This window comes from Mesoplodon mirus, assembly GCF_964341445.2.
Source record: "Mesoplodon mirus genome assembly, chromosome: 9".
In the NCBI taxonomy this organism is placed as follows: Eukaryota; Metazoa; Chordata; class Mammalia; order Artiodactyla; family Ziphiidae; genus Mesoplodon; species Mesoplodon mirus.
Window position 1 is genome coordinate 103593552 of NC_138985.1, and position 21645 is coordinate 103615196.

Here is a 21645-nt window from a genome sequence, read left to right on the forward strand (position 1 = left end):
AACTGTTTCAGGAAGTTACATGACAGAGGAAATCAATTGGATGATGAAAAAGGACCATAGCACTGTTGTCAGATTTTACAGAGGGATGATCTGTCTCGTAGTCCATAATGAGCTGAATTAGAATAGAAGAAATTGTATTACAAATAGCCATTGGTGACCAAAATGAGAAGGAGATATGACATACAAATAGAGATACAATGCATTTGAGTTGTGAATTAATTGTGAGAGACCTGAGAAGAAAAGAGGCAATAAAGATGAATTTCTGGGGACTTCCCTGGTGGCACAGTGGTGAAGAATCTGCCTGCCAGTGCAGGGGACACGGGTTCGAGCCCTGGTCTGGGAAGATCCCACATGCCATGGAGCAACTAAGCCCATGTGCCACAACTACTGAGCCTACACTCTAGAGCCCGTGAGCCACAACTACTGAGCCCGCATGCCACAACTACTGAAGCCCGTGTGTCTAGAGCCCGTGCTCCGCAACAAGAGAAGCCACTGCAATGAGAAGACCGCGCACCGCAACAAAGAGTAGCCCCCGCTCGCCACAACTAGAGAAAGTCTGCGTGCCCTGCAACGAAGATCCAATGCAGCCAAAAATAAATTTAAAATTAAAAAAAGATGAATTTCTGAGCCTAGACAACAAGACGAGTGGGGATACCATTTATTTTTATTTTTATTTTTAAACTAATTTTTATTGGAGTATAGTTGCTTTACAATGTGATGTTAGTTTCTGCTGTGCAGCAAAGCAAATCAGTTATGTGTATAAGTATATCCCCTCTTTTTTGGACTTCCTTCCCATTTAGGTCACCACAGAACATTGAGTAGAGTTCCCTGTGCTCTACAGTAGGTTCTCAGTAGTTATCTATTTTATACATAGTATCAATAGTGTATGTATGTCAATCCCAATCTCCCAATTCATCCCACCCCGCCTCCCCCCCGCACTTGGTGTCCATATGTTTGTTCTCTACATCTGTGTCTCTATTTCTGCTTTGCAAGTAAGTTCAGCTGTATCATTTTTCTAGATTCCACATATAAGCGATATTATACGATATTTGTTTTTCTCTTTCTGACTTACTTCACTCTGTATGACAGTCTCTAGGTCCATCCATGTCTCTGCAAATGGCACTATTTCATTCCTTTCTATGACTAATATTCCATGTATATACATGTACCACTTATTAAGAGGAATGTATTCAGCAGTACAAGCATACTGGAGTAGGTATCAGAGAAGGAGGAATGAGCTCAATTTGGGACAACCAAAATAAAGACTCAGCAGACAGTCGATATTCTGAATTATGTTTCCCTAATATTCTAAAATATTACCTTTAGTTATCTAAGGTCAATATCGCATACCTAGTCTTGCTTTACACCCAAGGAGTAGCACATACGTGGTGCTCAGTAATGATGGATGGGGAGGTGGTGGATGCGTGGTGGATAGACTGCAATTGCAGGCTGAGAGACTTGTGAATGAAGATCCAAACTAAGTGAAGAGCCACACAGCTCCACTAGGGGGCAGACAAGTCTCCATATTCTGCAGAAACTCGACTGCCTATGACAGGAAGGGAAGAGAGAGCCAGTAGGGATGAGCTACACAGTGGTGACAGAAGATGAACTTGAATTTGATGTCTTAGTGCCTTTTCTCTGGGAAGAGGCGAGGCCATCACCTAAAGATGTTGACTCTTCTGCCACTTCTCCTGGGATTAGGTATGGCCTCATACGGGGGGGAAGTTTGGGGTAAATGTGGATGTTGGGGAGAGGAGTAGGGTGTCTGAGGCCACCAGTCAGAGGATGGGGGAGATGTTGGATTAGAGGATCCTGACACAATAACAGTTGGCAGAACAAAACCAAAGTGCAGGCAGGGCTACAGGGTTCTTTGGGGGCCAAGGTGGTATTGGAGCAAATAGTAAAAGACCTTCCTGCCTGGGGACAAGCTTGTCAGCCCTCATGGGTTTTTCTATCTCTCTGGAACTAGGCTCTGTGTTCGGTGCTCTCCTATCTCAAAAGCCAAGCAGGGATATCTGTGAATGCGGGACCTCCGTGATGATCCAGTGTTAGGTCGATGGCCAACTCACCTTCATGTACGGGTACCGTCAGTTTCCAGGACAGAGCTTGGTGCTGATGGCAACTGTGAATCAGGGCTCTGAGGCCACTTATGAGAGTGGGCTTACCAAGGACAAGTTTCCCATTCGCCGCCCAAACCTGCCATTCTCAACTCTGCCTGTGAGCAGTGTGAGACCCGAGGATAGCAGCTCTTATTTCGGCAGAGCTGGAGACACGTGCTGGGCACAGATCAAAGGTCGCAGCCAGAACCCCTGCAACCTCCTCCCCGGCTCCATCCAGGTGAGCCTGAGAACCCTGGGAAGCAAGCTGGAGGGGGGAAACCACAGATCTTGGGCAGATGCAGCTGCCTGTGTACTGGTGGGTGGGGATGGGTGTGAATGGGTAGGCTGGGATGGGGAGAGAATTGGTAGGATCCGCTGGAGGGCCCCATCCACAGACAGGAAGAGTAGCTACTGGAGGTTGAGGATAAAATTTCTTCCCGAGGAATGTTTAGAAATATTCAGTAAAGACAATCAGATACAATTTGCCTTCAAGTGGCACACTCAGAAATACCCTTTAAGTATTTTATCTCAAGCCTGTATTTAGCCTGTTCTCTATCGATATAGTTTAGAAGGCCCTTAGTCATCTTGATATCACACTGGTCCATTACACTGATGACATTATGCTGATTGTTCTTGGTGAATGGAAATTATAAAGCACTCTAGATGCCTTGGTATGACATATGCATGCCAGACCAATGTAAATCTGCAAAAATTCAGGGACCTGCTGATTTGGTGAGCTTCTGAGTAGTCCAGAGGTGTGAGATACGTTGGAATGTCCTCCCAAGTGAGGGGCAAGCTGCTGCATCTTACACCATCTGCCGTGGAGAAAGAGGTGCAATGCTTCATGGGACTTTCTGGATTTCGGAGTTAACATATACTACAGTTGGGTGTGCTACTCTGGTCCATTCACTGTGTAGTCTGTAAGGCTGGACCAGTGCCAGACAGAGTTCTGTAGCAGAATGAGGCGATGCTGTAAGCTTCCCAGCCACCTGGGCCATAGACCAAGTAGCTCAGTTATTCTTGAAGTGCCCATGGCAGATACGGCTGCTCTGTAGAGCTCGTGGCATCCCCCAGTGAGAGAATCACAAGGCAGATGCAAAGAGTTTTGGTGTAAAGCCATACTCTCTTCTACCTGGCAACAACTATTCTTCCTTTGAAAAGCTGCTCCTGGCTGTTTACTAAATGCCTTATCATGGCATTCAGAACGGGGTGTTAGTTGATTTGCAAAACTGTAAAGTTGAACACTCACAGAGTATTCTGTTACTCAGTGGAAAATGTATAATTAAGACAAGATTCAAGCATAGCTGGAAGGAGGCACAATTTGATTTCAAGAGCAAGTCCCACACTCCTATTCCACACCCACCTTACCCTCAATTCGTACTCAAGGTTTTGTGGGAATTCCCTATTTGCAGCTGAAAAACTATGGGGCTGTTTTCTGGGTAGGGTTGCATTTTATTCTGGAATGATCATTACAGTTTAACATAAGTATGGTTCTGAAAGGTAGTGGTAAAGGAAAATCTTCACAAGGGCCAGAACTTCAGTCCTGAAGAATAGATCTAGCCTGTGTTCAACTTTCCCAGTATCATCTAGATTCCAGCCATTCATTCACATTTTCCCTCTTTTTGCTTCCCTGTGCTGTGTTAGGGGTAATTCCTTTAGACTCTCTGTCCTATTTACTAATTCACACCTCAACTCCATTAAGCCATTTCACCTTTCAGCTTTTTTTTTCAATTGACTTTTTAGTTTAAAATATATTTTCATTTCTAGGAAATCTACTTGGGTCTTTCTACAAATATGAGCAGTCATTTTTGAAAAATCTTGCTCGTCATGTATTTTTCAGTTATTTTATTTCTTTAAGCATATCAAACTTATACTTGGAAATTTTATCTGTTCGTGCCAACATCTGATGACTTTATGCATCTGGTTCTCTTGTGGTTTCTGCTGCCTGTCACTCAGGGTGGCTTATTTCCTTGTGCCTTGTGTAGTTTGATATTATAAAATTTATCTTTGGGAATTCCCTAAACCCTGGAGTAAAGGTGGGCTTTCCAGGAAATATTTATTTTTGCCTCTGTCTAGCAATTGGGATGCAACAGACCTGATGTTTCCTTTTATAATTCTCAGTGTCCATCTTCTTGGCTGTACAGTGTCTATGCAAAACCCCAAAGGGCTGACTACTCAGTGGCCATGAATATTCAGAGGAAGCTGTTTTTAATCCTCCACCCAAAGCCAAGACCAAGAAAAATAATAGTCCTTGTCAGTTGCCTGTGGGGTTATTTTTTTTAGTTCGCCCTTTCACTAAGTGTGTAGCTTTTCCTGTAGCCTGGCTTTATGAAGAAGCGATTCCCATCACGGTCCTAGTCCTGTACAAGTTCCAGTGGGTCTTACCCAGTTTCTACACATGCTCATTCTCTTGGTCACAGGGATCCATATGTGCACCCATTTGATCAGATGGATCAAAAGTGCTAATTTACCTTCCTGTCCCCTGCTCCCTAGGAAATGGGCAAATTCACCTACAAATAAGCCTTGGGTTGTGAGCATCTTCCTATATAATGGCAAAATTTTCTCCTAAGGAGCAGTAAAACACTGTGGTTAGGGGCTTGATTTCTGTTCCCAGGCAGACCTGAGCTTAAAACTTGACTCCACTGCTTTATCACCAGGTGTAACCTTGACAAGTTACACAATTTCATATGCATATATATAATATTTTTATATATAAAATAAGGATAATAATGATGCCAAAAAAGAAAGGCGTGAGGATCTTTATAAGAATGAGATTTTTATAAGAATAAGAAGTCTTCCATGTAAACCACATCACACTGTGCCTGGTAGAGACAAAACACACAATTTAGTTACTAGTTAAATTTATTTCTCACTGTAATACATGAAATTTTACCATTAACAATTCCATCCTCAAGGTCAGGTATTACCCTCTCTGGGAAAATTTTATTTATTATTATAATTGTTTCTCTTTATTTTAGCTATTTTAATAACAAAATAAATGCATGTTTTTTTGTGAAATACACAGTTTATTAAACTGAGGAAAATTAAAATCACCCATTTAAATAAAATTAGATCATATGTATTTTATCATTTATTCTCTTAAGCCAACAATATTTCATGTCAAAAAATATACTTGACAGGGCCTCCCTGGTTGCGCAGTGGTTGAGAATCCGCCTGCCGATGCAGGAGACATGGGTTCGTGCCCCGGTCCAGGAAGATCCCACATGCCTCGGAGCAGCTAGGCCCGTGAGCCATGGCTGCTGAGCCTGTGCGTCCAGAGCCTGTGCTCCGCAGTGGGAGAGGCCACAACAGTGAGAGTCCCGCATAACGCAAAAAAAAAAAAAAAAAAAAAAAAAAAAAAATATATATATATATATATATATATATATATATATACTTGACATTAACTTATAAGAATATTTCAGTGTATTGATGACCATCCTTTAAATATCAGTTTTTACAATTAAAATTAATAGCAAGGTAAATATCCTTATGCTAGATGATAGGGTAGTTTAATTTAAAAAGCAGTGGTTGTACGTGTCAATTTATTTCTGTTATAGACTCAGCAGGGAATGATGAAGCCCTGCTTACCCCACCTTCACAGGGCTGGCATCTTCTTATTCAGGTTCTCAACTCAAATACTCTCTCCCCAAAGGCAGCTTTCCTGACCTTCTCACCTAATATAGCACTTGTGGACCCAGCCACCAGTTACTCACATTTATTATCACTTTATCCTATTTTGATAACATCTAATCACCATAGTCTGATATAAATATACAGTTGATCCTTGAACAAGGTGTGGATTAAGGGCACTAACCCCCTGCACAGTTGAAAATCCATGTATAACTTTATAGGTGCCCTCTGTATCTGAAGTTCCACATCTGTGCATTCAACCAACCTCAGATCATGTAATATTATAGTATTTATTGGAAAAAAAAATCCATGTATAAGCAGACCAGTGCCTTTCAAACCCCATGTTGTTCAAAGGTCAACTGTATGCATTATATACACATTTTATATGTATATATACATATATATGTATATATACATTTTTAATTTACTGTCTGCCTCTCATAGCTATACCTCCTTACATATGTGTGGACAAGAACACACATAAATACACATAGATGCCATGAAAGCAAGGACCTTTTGTGTCTTCTTCATTGCTGTTTCCATAAAGCTTAGAGAAATTACAGGAACACCACAGGAATTCAGTAAATATTTACTTAGTGTTATGGACTGAACTGTGTTCCTCCAAAATTCATATGCTGCCGTCCTAAACCTCAGTCCCTCAGAATGTAACTGTATTTGGAGATAGGATCTTTAAAGAAATAATTTAAATGAGGCCATTAGAGTGGACCTTAATCCAATCTGGCTGGTGTCCTTATCAAAAAAGATTAGGTCATAAAAGGAGAGACACCAGGGACGTGCCCACAGAGGAAAGGCTACGTGAGAACACAGAGGAAGGTCATCTGCAAGCTAAGGAGAGAGAGGCCTCAGTAGAAAACAACCCTGTTGACACTGTCGATGAAAATAATCCATAAACAATCTGTAATAGGAATAGAAACAAGTTTTATTTGAGCCAAACTGAGGACTATAGCCCAGAAGACAGCTTCTCAGAAAACTATGAGGAACTGCTCCAGAGAAGCATGGTTTTCAACTCAGTTTTATATCTTGTCAGAACAAAGAACATTAAACAAGTCAAGGATACATTCCTTCAAGGTTTAAAAAAAACAGATCAACACATACAGTGAGTCAGTACATCCTTGGTCCCTGAGAAGGAGTCTTATCATCAAAGGAGTATCAGCACTGCTGTCCCAGGAAAAGAGGCATTTTATTTTTTAACATAGACGTTTTTACTTCCAGTCAATGTGCCCTTTTCTTTAATAATTAAAGCAGACTACAGTATATGTCTGATAGGCCACAAACAGGCTGTTTTAGTTAGCGTAAAATTCAAATTAACTCATGTATAACCCAGAATGACTTCTCCATACCTCAATATGTGAAAGTTTCTTTTATGAACACCTTGATCGTGGACTTCTAGCTCCCAGAACTGTGAGAAAATAGATTTCTGTGGTATTTTGTTATGGCAGCCCTAGCAAACTAATACATTGAGTAAATAAATATGATTCCACAGAAAAGAGAAAAATTTGCCAAAGCCATGTGGACTTCCCTGGAGAAAAACTATACAAAACTCATTTGAGTTCAGGCAATGTAAGGCCACTAAAAATGAACTAGATTGTTCTAACAGGGAGGGGACAGAGACTTTTCACCTTTCTGCTTGAGGAGGATGGTGGCCCCAAAACGTGTGCCAGCTCCCTCTGCTCCGCCCCCACCCCAGGCTGGGAAAGGGAACAGATATGGTGGGTTCTAGAGAGGCAAGCCCAGAACCTGCTCAAACACAGTGGCCCTGAACTTGGACAGTCCTCAGTTTGGAGCTGTGTTAGTTCCTGTGTGGACTGAGCACTCAGTTCTGAGACTTGGGAGCCTTTTGAAGATCCTCCTGGACAGGTCAGCCTATAGGAAGTGGGCTGACCAGTTGGCTGCCTTCCAAATGGACAACAGAGTTGAGAGTTTTTTTGGTTTTTTTTTTTTTTTTTTTTGTGGTATGCGGGCCTCTCACTGCTGTGGCCTCTCCCGCTGTGGAGCACAGGCTCCAGACGCGCAGGCCCAGCGGCCATGGCTCACGGGCCCAGCCGCTCCACGGCACGCGGGATCCTCCCGGACCGGGGCACGAACCCGCGTCCCCTGCAACGGCAGGCGGACTCTCAACCACTGCGCCACCAGGGAAGCCCCAAGTTGAGAGTTTTTGAAAGCTAAATGAGTGGAGGGAGCTCAGTTGACTGGGCTTACTACTGAACTTGACTTGTGGGGCTCAATCTGGATCTAATATGATTTAGAGAAGTAAATACACCTGTCATTTATTAAACTCTGAGTATCATGGTACAAGTCATGGCTGCTACAATAACAGCCACGTGGGTATTTCTCCCAGACTCCTTACTGGCTCTCCTCTGAGTACTCTTCAGTAGACTCTGGAGTCACTTAAGCAGCATTAATAAGCCCAGGGATGAGACAAGGAATGACTGCAATGTGAACAAAAAGACCATTATAGTATAGGAACCAATCTATCTTTAGATAAAAAGCTTCCATTGCTAGACACGCCCCCATTCACCCCTCTATATCAGCCTGAAGACTAGATAAAATATGCAAGTAGACGTACCCATCTTCCTTGCTTCAAGGTGGGGCGCAGGAGAGGGCTGGGGACAAGGGGAAGACTACTGCATTCAGCCAACCAGCCTGTGCCCAGTCTGTGCCTCTAGCCTCTGTCTCACCCTTCCGTGTGTTTGGATCACACAGACCACCCCTTCACTACCCAGATTCAGTGATTCCCAGGCTGCGCCATTCAAGAAAATAGTTCTTAGTGGATAAAGAGAAATTGCACAATGGGCAAAATACGTAGTTTAGAAAAAATAACGGAGGCGGGAAGGCGTTGGGAGTTTGGAGGAAAGACAGCAGAGAATTTGACAACCTGATTGGAGCTGGTAAAGGACTCTGGGGGCCAAGGAGGAGCCAACTAAGAGCTGAGGAGAAATACCTGAGCTGGGGGGGCCGCGGGAGGGAAGTATTTTTTAAAGAGAAACTAACGATTTGGAATCTGACAAAAATCTCTACTTTTCGGACCAATAGTAGATCTGAAAGACTCCACTATGTAGCAACACGATGGGAATGAACTTAGCTTCCATAGGGAAAGGTTCTGGTGTCATTTACGGATTCCTTAGCTGGGTGACCCTGGAGAAGTCACCTAACCTCTTAGCTTTAGATTTTTCATGGGTAAAAAGGAGAAAATGGTATCTGTTGCCCAACTCATGAGGCTGTGTGAGGATCAGATAAAGGGAAGGGAAGCCAAACGTTCTGTGGTAGAATTTACAGGCTCTGGAGTTGGCCTGCCATGCTTAAATCCCATCTCTACAGCTTACCGGCTGTGTGACCTTGAGAAAGTTACTTCACCTCTCTAAAGCTCATCTTGTCATCTATAAAATGGCAACCCCATAGGTGGTTGTGCTAATAAAGTGAAAAAGGTCCATGAAAGACTCACACACATTTGGTATAGTACAGCGCACAAAAACGATCCACTATTATCATAATGAAAAGCCAGTGGCTTGATGTACCAAGAGCTAAAAATCAACCAAGAGAATGTCTTTTTTTAAAATTTATTTATTTTTTTATTTTTGGCTATGTTGGGTCTTCGTTGCTGCACCCGGGCTTTCTCTAGTTGCGGCGAGCAAGGGCTACTCTTCATTGCGTGGGCGGGCTTCTCATTGCGGTGGCTTTTTTTGTTGTGGAGCATGGGCTCTAGGTGCGTGGGCTTCAGTAGTTGTGGCTCACGGACTCTAGAGTGCAGGCTCAGTAGTTGTGGCGCACAGGCTTAGTTGCCCTGAGGCATGTAGGATCTTCCCAGACCAGGGCTCGGACCCGTGTCCCCTGCGTTGGCAGGAGGATTCTTAACCACTGCGCCACCAGGGAAGTCCTAGGAGAATGTCTTAGAGAAATAGACAAAGGAATCCAAAATTCAGAATGAAGAGTGCCAAGTGCTGCAGAGACTTATTCAAATTGAATTTGGGCAAATGTGGACCGGAATCCAACCTACACATCTGAGCCTAGAGTATGAGGTAATGGTTTCCACCTATATCTATTTTCTTTGCCTGTAAGGTGACTCCTGATACTTTGACCAAAACTCACCTCATACTGTATTGCGGGTGGGATAGCTGATTCTAAGGAGGAGTGCAAAACATCAGGAGAAGGCTAACCTTAAGGCTTTAGACACAGAAAAACCCAAGCATTTGGGGGTTCCCTTTCAGACAGAGTCAGAGCCACAAAGCACCAATTCAAAAACTTTCTCCCTTTTCCCAGGATAATTTCCTATCTTCTACCAGAGATCACCTCCCCGTACCTGTCCAGGGCATACTGGTATCTACAGCAAGAGTCTCTCCTTATCCTCTAAGGCAAGGCTTCCTATGAAGACCCCACAACAAGGGGACAAAACAAAATAGCATACTTCATGATATTTATGAAAAAGCCTCTATTATGGAGGCTCCACAACCTCAGTGAGCTACCTGTGCCTTCGACGTGGCCCAGAGGGGCCCAAGGCCATGGCAAGATAGGGCTGTGAGGCCAGGTGCCAGGTGGGAGATTAATTCAAGCTTCTCTTTCTGCCAGGGAGGCAAGCATCAGGAGGGGTCTGGAGGTAGTTTGTCCCTTGACTTGACCCCTTAGCTGCCATCTGCAGTGATTCCCATGCTTCACAGTACTTTCCCCGTCTTCCAGTAGCCTCAAGGCCAGCTCTGCCAGTTTTAGATCTGTATTCTCGGACAAGACAAAACCTTTCTGATTCTCAGTCTCATCTTCTGTACATGGAAATAATCTTGTTCTGCACACCTCGTGATTAAAACATGTATGAAAACTGAAACTTGAAACACAACACAAATGAAAATCAGCATACCACGGCTACTTTGTGTGAAAGCTCTTTCATTTAAAAGCTGTCAGGCACTGTACAAATACAGCAGTATTCCTGCCTAGATATGAGCCCATCAGGTATTCGAGGGCATGCAGTGAGGATGAGGAGAGCTCTGAGCAGGGGCTGTCCTGTCCTGGAGAAGCTGGCTTCCAGCCGTGCCAGGCACTGAATCAGAAGACACCCTGTGGGTCCCTCTCCACCCACAAGCCCCAGCTGCATCTCCCCCAATTAATTCTGTTTCCATTTACTCTATCCCTCCAGCCTACTTCCTGGCTCACCACTAGACTTCTGAGCTTTTCTGGCTTTGTTCACCATTTCCAGAACATTCACTCAGATTTACCTTTCTGAGAATTCACATGAGAACTCTGCCCACGCCTGCCTGTCAGGAACCCTGAGCTCAGAAGAGCTGAGAAGGAGAAGCCTCGTCATGGGAAGGCTCCTCGACCTGGTTCATGTCATTAGACTCAAGCACAGACACCAGTTACATCTCTACCCCTCCGGCCAGGTTGTGCCTCAATAAATTACAGAGCTGTGTCTTGATGGCTCTGGCAGGTTGCAAATTGAGATCATTTCTGGCAAGATTCACTCTGCACTGAGCCCAGCAAAATAGTCCCACTGCATCAAAAATAGAAAATTCCAGGGCTTCCCTGGTGGCGCAGTGGTTGAGAGTCCGCCTGCCGATGCAGGGGACACGGGTTCGTGCCCCGGTCCGGGAAGATCCCACATGCCACGGAGCGGCTGGGCCCGTGAGCCATGGCCGCTGAGCCTGCGCGTCTGGAGCCTGTGCTCCACAACGGGAGAGGCCACAACAGTGAGAGGCCCGCGAACCACCAAAATAAAAAAAAAGAAAGAAAATTCCAGAATTCCCCCACCTTCAGTGTTGTTTTCAATCACCCAATACTCAACCTTTATCATGTGCCAATTTCTCCACCTACTGCTGGTTCCCTGATCAGGACCCAAATTTACCATTGTTCAAATTTTTTCTAATATCTGATCTGGAGCATATAATTCTAGCTCAGGCTAGCAAGCTCCTAGCAGGTGGTGGCAATCTTCATCACCGTCAGGGCAGATTCCCATGGTGACCAGGAGGCTGCTTAAAGAGAACCCATGGCTGCATGGGTGATGAGAAAGACCAGTGTCTTGATAGTGAGGAAGAGGAGCAATGTGGTAGTGGACTTCCGTGCCCCCCGATGCACCAGGTAAATACCTACTTAGCCCTCGGACCCTCCTCCTTCCAAAGGTCCCCCTTTCCACAAGCCTTGGTAGGAAGGAAGCCAGCTTGAAAGCCCAGACTCACAGAAACTCTGCCTCTCCCATCTCATCACCTCTTGCTGATGGAATCCTGGTTCCCCAAGGCTTTGGATCTGACCTTCCTACCCAGTGGTTTAGACTTGAGAAGGGTCTTCATGTTTACAAGTATGACTTAGTCAAGACTTCTTTCCTCCCATGGGACCAGGATACTGAGCAGCCAAGTTTGCTACAAATATCAGCCCTTCCTTCAAGTCAGTCGAGTAAAGCTCCACAAGGTCAGAGGATTCTCAGGGGCCCAGGTCACTCTCCCTCCCTCCTCCTAAGCCTCATCTCCTCAGCTTAAGAAGACCCAGCTGTGATATGTGGGGTGGGGTCTTAGCTTTCCCTGTTTCCCTCATCCCAGAGTCCTCCTTGGAATCAGCTTGTCTTCCTCCCTGTCCTCAGAAACTGTTTCCTTATCACCCATAAGTCATGAATCCACAGAGTGGCCAAACATAGTAGAACTGATACAAGACTCCAGGAAAAGGAAAGCTGCAGGTGTGTTTGTACGGGATTGGGGGGTGGTGACCCTCCACCCTCACCTACACACCCCCTCCCTCTCCTCGGGAGGTATAAAGGCTCTCCATCAGCCACTCAACTACACTTCTCCACCATGAATCCACTGCTGATTGTTGCCTTTGTGGGAGCTGCTGGTGAGTCCCATGCGTTGCTTTGGGCCCCATGTGCCCCTGTCCTGGCAGAGATACATGCTCCACCATTCCTGCTACCTTTCCTGTTCTACCTGTGCGCTGAGACCCTACCTTCCCTGTCCAGCACCCCTCCTTCCCACTCTGGGGGTCTCTTTAAGCCACATTCTCTCACTTTCTGCCGGACTCCACTCCCATCCCCCTCATCCATCAATTTCGGGGCTTTGTTGGGAGAGGCGAGAAAGGGAAACCAGGTGGAGACGGTTTGCGAAATGAGCCAGGACTTGAGGCTCTAGGATAGCTCCATGGTAGCTGTTCCTAACCTCGGATGCACCTGGGGAGGTGAAAAGATGACTCATTCCAGTCCTATTAATTGGCCTGGGGTGTGGCCCATGCATTGACCTTTTAAGCTTCCCAGGTAGTTTTCAGATGCCCGGATGTAAAGCCACAGCTGCAAATCACTGTTCTATTGGCCAATAACCGTAACTACCTTTGTCCTGCGCAGTGGGTCCCCCGCCTCACTGCGCAGATGTGAGCTATGGGAGGAGCTGGGTACAGCCAGGGCTTCGCAGTCAAATCTTCCTACTTAGGCCATCCCATCATGACAAGCCGGGGCTGAAATTGCAGTGGGGAGTAGACTGGTCATGAGTAAGAGAGAGAAAGAAGCGTTCAGTGGGTGAGAGGACCCCATTCAGACCCTATCACACTGAATGCACTGTGAGGGGGGGTTTCTTGTCCTTGGCCCCAGGGGAGGTCTGGGCCCGAGCCCCTGCAGGGTCCCTAGCTCTGTGCCCTGCAGGCACACAGAGCAACTCGGGAGAACTACCTCCTGTGAGACAAGCCGGGGATGCTTCCTCGTGGTCCCCCTCTCATCACTGTGCTCCTTCAGGAATCCTAATTAGCAAGGTCAAGCCACGGGGCTCTGGGCTCCACCCCCAACCCTCCTGTTGAACTGGCTTCTCCCTTCCTGTCTCAAGTTGCTTCTCCCATGGACGATGATGACAAGATCATAGGGGGCTACACCTGCGCGGAGAATTCCGTCCCCTACCAGGTGTCCCTGAACTCTGGCTACCACTTCTGCGGGGGCTCCCTCATCAGTGACCAGTGGGTGGTGTCCGCGGCTCACTGCTACAAGTCGTAAGTGCTGGGCCCCTGACTACAAAGCCCACCGCCCAGGGCCCTCTGGAAGAGCTGGGGTCTGCGTAGGGGTTGCTGAAGTCGGGAACGATGATGGGGAAGAGAAGAAGTTGACGATGGCAGCTGACTCGCAGGAGCTGCGGGTAAAGAGGGGCACCTGATAGGAAGCCGCTGACACCCCAAATCAATAGATCAAACAGCAAGGGCTGTGGGTCATAAAAGCAGGGACGGACCATTTTGCGGTAGGAATGGCCAGCTTGAAAAGCAGGCAAGGACCTCACACCAAGTCACCTTTGCCAGTTAGCTACAGGTTAAAACCACCTGAGATATGTTAAAAAAACAAAAACAGTTGCCTAGTTCCTATTTGACTCAGAATTTTTAGGAAGAGAGTCTGAGTATTGGTGAGTTTTTAACTGCCTCTGGCAGTTCTACTCTCTGGGCAGAGCTGAGAATCACTGCCAAGACCCAGGGTTTTCAAACCTGAGTGCGCATTTAAGAATCACCGGGAGAGCCTGTTAAAACACGGATTGCTGGGTCCCACCCCCAGGGTTCCTGATGCAGTAGGTCTGGGGTGGGAACTGAGAATGAGTTCCCAGCTGAGGCTGATGCTGCAGGTCCCGGGGCTGCACTTTGAGAAGCGCTGGATTAGATTATACCGGATGATGGCACTTAGCAGAGCGAGAGCGGAGGGAAGAGAAGTCACCGCGTGTAGCTCGCAAGGTTGCTGAGGATGAAGGTTGCCCGGGGGATTCGAAGTGGCTCGGTTGCACCCACGGCACTGAATGCGTGAGAGGCATGGGAAAGGCGGCTGGAGAAGCAAATGGAGGAGCATCCCCACCGGGACCCCTTCACGGCCTCCCCGACCCACTGTCCCTCTACTGCCTGTGACATTCCCACACCAACCACCTGCGAGCGGGGAAAACCCTGGGGGACGCAGGGATGTGGGCAAAAGGCCTTTACTGTGCTTTGCCCGCAATAGCCGCATCGAGGTGAGGCTGGGAGAGCACAACATCGACGTCCTGGAGGGCCGTGAGCAGTTCATCGACGCGGCCGTGATCATCCGCCACCCCAACTCCAGCAGCTGGACTCTGGACAATGACATCTTGCTGATCAAACTCGCCTCGCCTGCGGTCATTGATGCCCGGGTGTCCACCTTAGCTCTGCCCAGCGCCTGTGCCCCCGCGGGCACCCAGTGCCTCATCTCCGGCTGGGGCAACACCCTGAGCTCTGGAGGTGAGTGGGACCCTCACGACTTCACCCTCCAACCTACCCACATTGCCCAGAACTGAGCATCCCCTGAGCTGGGACCCCTTTGCTTCCAGTCTGCAGATTCACATCAAGTGCCTACTGCACGAAGGGCTCTCTGCTGGGTACCAGAGAGACGCAAAGTGTCAAGGAGTTGAGCCCGAGAATCAAAAGACAGGACAGATGTAGCCTGTGTTATTAGCACCTCTAGGGAGGGGTCTGCAGTGAGCTTTCTGGGAGTTGAAACCCATCATTTCTTGGAGGCCTCTCCTGGCCGCCCTCAGGGTTCAGCACTGGATTGCCATCCCGTCCTGGCCTGACCCACATTTTCCTTTCCTTGATCTCTTCCTGCCCCTCAAAGTCAACTACCCCGAGCTGCTGCAGTGCCTGGACACCCCACTGCTGAGTCAGGCCGACTGTGAAGCCTCATACCCTGGACAGATCACTGACAACATGGTCTGCGCCGGCTTCCTCGAGGGAGGCAGTGATTCCTGCCAGGTGACTTGACCCTACCACTCTGAGACCCCTGCCCAGACACACAGCCCCCCCTGGGAATGGGATTTGAATGCCCGGGGCTGTGGGGCTGGTAGAGGAGGTCCCTGGGTGGTGGTCCCATGGAGAAACAAGGGAGGCTAGTGTGTGTGGCATCTCGTCACACTGTGGAGAGATGTGGAGCCACAGAGCCGACAGGAACGGGGTCTTGTAAGGTTCGGACTGTGTGTGGCTCTGGGTCCCCTTTCTTCTCTTTTTATAAACCTTGTCCCACTGCTTCCTCCCCAGGGGGACTCTGGCGGCCCTGTGGCCTGCAACAGAGAGCTCCAGGGCATTGTTTCCTGGGGCTCTGGCTGTGCCCAGAAGGGCAAGCCTGGGGTCTACACCAAGGTCTGCAACTATGTGGACTGGATTCAGCAGACCATCGCTGCCAACAGCTAAAGCCCCCGCCCCTCTGCCATCATTATGCTAATAAAGTGACTCCGCTCTAACTGCCCAGGTCTGTACCTGCTCCCTCCGGTCCCTTCACTCCGGGAAACATCTCGTCCCATCTGAGGTCAGACAGGGCTCTACCCCTTACAGATGAGCAGAGTGCCCCACTTCCCAAAATGTCTTCCATGGCCCACTGGTATAGCAGCATGTAAAGAGAAGGAATCCAGAAAATAATAATCAGGGGGAGGTTTTCTAGAGGAAACCTCATTTCAGAAAGGTTTCATTGGCCTTGGTACTTCTCTGGGCCTTGAGTGCAGTGCTGATGTGTGCACACATAGGCATGGTCTGTAAGATCCCATACTTCCTCTCACTGGTACCCACACCTAGGGAAGCACCTGTGCCAATCACCTTGGCCTCTTCTGAGTCCCCTCCAAGCCCCAGCTTGTGTTCTCTCCTGGCAGCAGGAGACCCCATTGACCCCTATTTCCCAATGACCATCTCATGTGTCTGAGAAAGACAAGGGCTCCCTGGGTCTCCATCCCTCATGCTCCTGAGAAATCTGCCTTCTGTTCTTCCCATGTGATGGTACTGACATGAATATGCCATACTGAGTACTTTATAGGCACTTTCAGATTTAGTTCCCTCTCCCCTCTGGGGTGGTTATTATTCCAGCAGTACAGACAAGGAAACAGAGGTTCAGAGAAGGTTATTAGTTTACCCACATCCCTCATCCAGCAAATGGCGGATCTGGAGTTTTGAGTCCCTATTTGCCTGGTCCCAAAGCCCAGCCCCTGCTTCCCCTACCCCATCTCATGGGCTTTCCAGCTGCAACTATGGTCCATCAGCTCTGCTGTTCACCATCTCTCCAGCTCATCCCCTGCCTCACAGCACTTCCTGAGGGGTGCTGGTCTCCTGCCCGTCTTCTAACCCTGCGCTTAGAGAGATCTGGCCCGTTATTTGATTCCTGGTTAATACCTTTCCCGATCTCTCACGTTTGCAAAGCAGAAGCCAAGTTCCTCATCGTGGAGATGTAGGGTTCTTCCTGCTCTGCACCTGCCTATGTTTCCAGCCTCGGTCTCCTCACCCCTCCCCTCCCCGGCTGTGCTCCGATGCTCAGAAGTCCTGGGGGTTTCCTCCAACAAGCATGGACCTCTGACCTCTAGCTCTGGACACTACTGGTCCATCTGGTTTGATGTCCTTCCCAGCCACCCCTTCACCCTCTTCAGAAAAGTCTTTGACCCTTCGTGGACCCTCTGGTTTGAGTAAGGAGTCCTCCTTCTCTTCCATGCTTTCTTCTATCACAGTTCTGCTCATGCTGTTGAGTGTATATGGATGTATCTACCTTGGCCTTCAACCATGAGCTTCTCCCGGAAGAAATCTTGCCTTACTCATCCTGGTAATCCTACTGATTAAACAACAGCTGAACTAGGGTAGGCACCCCGTGATTGGATGAATGAATGAACGATGAGCTAGGAGTGGAGGCAAATGTACTGAAGAAAGGAAGAGCCTTCCAGAAGAATGGTCCTCAGAGTGTGGTCCCTGGACCAGCAGCACCAGAGTCATGTGGGAATTTAGGAGAAATGCAAATTGTTAGGCCCTACCCCTGACCTACTGAGTCAGAAATTCTAAGGTGGAGTCCAGCAGCTTGCTTTTAACAAGACTGCCAAGTCATCCTGAGGGATGCCAGAGCTTGGGAACCAGTGTGGTAGAGAGACCCCCTAGACCAGTACTCTCTGTGAAAACAACAGTCACGGACGTCTTTACTAACTACATGCAGGCACCGTGATAAAACTTTACGTGTATTATTTATGTCTCACAAGAGCCCCATAAGGGAGATGTTATTTTATTTATCATCATCCTCATTCCCACTTGACAGATAAGGAGACTGGAGTTTCAAAAGGTTCAGTAACTTGCCCAAGGTCTACAGATGTAAGTAGAGGGTGTGGTGGGAGCCCCGCAGTCTGGCTACAGGAGATGAGCTTGCCTGAGGAGCGGGGCCTCAGCGGCTCAGGTACAGTGCCCAGCAGAGCCCCCCGGAACTTAAGTGAGGAAGCCTGGGTGCTGGTTCCAGCCCTGTCTCCTCATCCCGCACCCTTTAGCCTCTTCAGATTTCAGTTTCATCTGGAAAATTAGGAGACAAAGTTTGGGTTCCAATGGGTCAATTAACGTACTTGAAAGTTTTCAAAAATGACACATAGGTGTTATTTGCGTATCTCCTCCCTACATCCCAACACACACCTTGAGAAAGGCACACAGGTAACTAACCAGCTTCCCCTCGGGTCCCCTGATCGCTATCCACATTCTTCTCGCCCCCTCAGGTGGCCACGCTGAGAGTGCAGCTGCTTAGGTCTAACAAAAAATAGGGAAAGGCTTCCCCCTGCTGCCCAAAATGATGAATGACCTCACTCGGCTCCTGCCTAACTGGTCTAAACTCCTTTCACCCCCCCCACCCCCCCCAAAAAGCTTCGCGGGCACTTGGGCTACTAACAGTGTGTGACACAGTGGCAAAGATCTGGGACAAACCCCATCAGGATAAAAAGTAGTTGTGAAACCAAGACAGGGTGGTATTCTTTGTAAGTCCAAGTCGGGATGAGTGTCCCCAGCTAGATGGTCAAAAGGAAACTCTTACTTAGGGAGTAAATTAGTGACAGGCAAAAAGGGTTAATAAGGAACAAACTATATGGAACTAGATCAAAGTAAATCAGTTCATGGATGAAAGTTCCTTGATGTGAAAAGGGAACAAGGAAGAGGCCTTGCCACCTTCCGACTGATAAAAGCAATTGATGACCTTTTATTGGGCTACTGTGAGATCGTTCACTATTCCTGAGTTAAATAAATAGACTGTCTCCCCTTTTTCCTTTTTCCCTAAATTCTAAGGGCCGTGCCAGTTGCGGCCAGCTCTCGCACCCCCAGACAGCACTCTGCTGTGCTTCCAGCTGACAGCTGCCTTTCTCAAGGACACGCAGTGGGTCCCAGGACGGGTGCAGAAGTGGAAACACCCAGGGTCATTTTGTGCTTAATTGTTTATTTAAATGCAAATGAATAAACCTAGAGATTTTGAGCTCAAAGTATCCTGGGGACGACTCAGAAATATGTATTTTTCACGAGCCTCCTAGGTGATTGGAGACACACTGAGCAAATTCAAGACAGTACAACAGCTTCTTGTATAAACTGGTCTTCTTTGGAAAAAACGAGTTTGTAAATAAAACAAGTATCTTTTTTTTCTAGTGGCAGATTTTAAAATATCGCTTAAAGCAGTATTTTGCTGTTGTTTTTCTTTTAAAATTTTATTAAGTTTTACTTTAAAATAAAATAGATAATAGCTATGTTATCTATTTAAAATACAATAGCTATCTATGGCTCAGAAATCAACGCAATAAAGTTGACACTGAGAAATGTTCATTTTCCTTACACTCTGTCTCCCCCACTCATTCTTTTTTTTTTTTAACGTCTTCATTGGAGTATAATTGCTTTACAATGGTGTGTTAGTTTCTGCTTTATAACAAAGTGAATCAGTTATACATTCATTCTTAACAGGTAATCATTTTATCCATCGCTTTTGTATCCTTCCATTGTTTCTTCATGCAGCATCAAACAAACAGAAGTATAATTCTTATTTTAATAATAAGTATTATTCTTATTTTGTTAGACAAAGGTAGCATACAGGAACCATATTCTACAGCTTGTTTTTATCCAGTTAACATTATATCTTAGAAAGCTTTCCAGAGCAGTATGAAACATTTTCATTCTTTTTTAGCATTGAATAATATTCTATGTGAATGTTTCACAATTTATTTACCCAGTCCCTTACTAATGGGCACTTGAGTTTTTCTCAAGCTTTTTGCTATTCCAAATAATGCAAATACTTTACACACTTTTTTTTTGTATGCAAGAGTAATTACAGGATAAACTCTCAAAGGTGGGATTTCTAGGTGAAAAGGTAAACACGCTTGTAATTTTTATAGATATTTCCAAATTGCTCCCATTAAGAGTTGTATTATTTCACACCTACCAGCAACCATTGTGTAAAAGTGCATATTTCACCAGAAACTAGCCAATAGAATGGTCTTCCATAATTCAATTTGTCAATCATATTGGTGAAAAGTGACATTTCAATGCAGTTTTACTTTGTATTTATCATTGCAAGTTTTCTTTTTCCTATGGTTAAGCACCATTTGTATCTTTTTGGGGGAACCTCTGTTCTTTGCCATTTTTATTGGGCTCTGGATTATTTTCTAATTGATTTCTAGGAGTTCATCATCATGGAAGATCAGCCCTCATGATGAGAATCACTAATGCTTTTCCCATACTGTCATTTATCTTTTGATTCTGCATCTCTTTCCCCCTGTAAGTGTGTTATCATTATGTGATCCAGTGTCTTTTTTTCTTCTAGATGTTGTCATAGTTTAAAAGGCAACGAAAGGAAGCGCCATCTAGTGAAATGAGATGCAGACCACTCAGCTGGAGGTTCAATTTCAAGGTCATCTTGTACAGGGAGAATAAAAACTTAAATGTTTTTATTTAAATAAATGTTTTTATTTAAAATGTAAATAAAAACATCTATTTAAATAAATACATTTATTTAAATGTATTTAAATAAATAGATGTTTTTATTTAAAAACTTAAATGTTTTATTTAAATGTACCAAAAACTTAAGATGTTTCTGCCTTTCAGGGAAAAGAGGGAGAAGACCTTGACTGTGATCACTTGGCCGTGTGATTGTATTTGAACGTTCCTGAGGCTGTATTCATTCAGTTCTCCACATCTGGTTCCCCCAGTGCCCTCCACTGAACCCTAATGTCTAAAGTCCACAGTGAGAAGTGCAGCAGCTGATGACACACGTGGTCCCCCCTCACCTCACACTGGTTAGAAATACAGCTCTCAGCTATCACTTTATCTACCCCTGGGAAAGCCCTACCTCTAGGTAGCTTGTGGCCAATTCTCCTTCAGACCACCCTGGAGGTTCAGAATTGGGCCAACGGGGCAGAGTCTGGGTACTGAGTGCTGAAAGGTGTGACCTCTGGGTGGCCAGCATCGGGGCAGTCCCGAGATAGAAAGGGGCTGCTACTATGACGCCAGCTTGCAGAGGGGCGGATACCAGGGAAAGCAGTCCCTGATGCAAAGACACACAGCTCTGAGGGGCTAAGAAGTTCCTGAAGAAAGGGCATGAGCACGAGGAGGGAGCCCCCTGGCCTGGTCCGTCCTCCCCACCACTTGCACCTGGGGTGGTGATGTCACCGCCTCGCCCTCCAGTGCCCTCACAGGGGCAGCTGCTCTGGTGGTTTCTCCCAGACTCCAACTTGGAGGGGCAGACGCATGGGAGGAGCCGTTTTTGTATAAAGCTGTAACATTGTGTGGACAGGGGGGCCACGGTGCTTCAACCCTACGGGAATCCTTTACAAAAACCTTTCTGCCTGTCCCAGTTCCCACCGTCCTTCCATTCTTCTCCCCGGTCACAGGCCCAAGGGTGGTTTGGGTCAGAAGGTCTCCACCTTTCCCCGTCCACCTGTCAAGCCCAGGCCATGGAGAAGGACAGGCCTGGATCAGAGCTGAAGCTTGCAGGCAGAAAGGCCAGACATAAGAAGATGCCTCTGGGGCTTCCCTGGTGGCGCAGTGGTTGAGAATCTGCCTGCTAATGCAGGGGACACGGGTTAGAGCCCTGGTCTGGAAGGATCCCACATGCCACGGAGCAACTAGGCCCGTGAGCCACAACTACTGAGCCTGCGCGTCTGGAGCCTGTGCCCCGCAACAAGAGAGGCCGCGATAGTGAGAGGCCCGCGCACTGCGA

At 46.7% G+C, this 21645-nt stretch overlaps 1 protein-coding gene across 2 annotated transcripts; it reads left to right on the forward strand.

The window, feature by feature from the left end:
- The first annotated feature begins 2024 nt into the window (after positions 1–2024).
- LOC309810544 (anionic trypsin) lies at positions 2025–20606 on the forward strand. Of its 2 annotated transcripts, XM_082632624.1 has the most exons (7): positions 2025–2337; positions 13529–13688; positions 14668–14921; positions 15295–15431; positions 15714–15924; positions 20251–20337; positions 20532–20606. In XM_082632624.1, the coding sequence occupies exons 2-5, from the start codon at positions 13540–13542 to the stop codon at positions 15864–15866; spliced, it is 693 nt and encodes a 230-aa protein (XP_082488750.1). In that variant the 5' UTR covers positions 2025–2337; positions 13529–13539; the 3' UTR covers positions 15867–15924; positions 20251–20337; positions 20532–20606. The 2 variants fall into 2 exon arrangements, with proteins under 2 accessions (XP_082488750.1, XP_082488749.1); XM_082632623.1 differs by lacking the exons at positions 2025–2337; positions 13529–13688 and having other exon boundaries at positions 14388–14921.
- The last annotated feature ends 1039 nt before the right edge of the window (positions 20607–21645 follow it).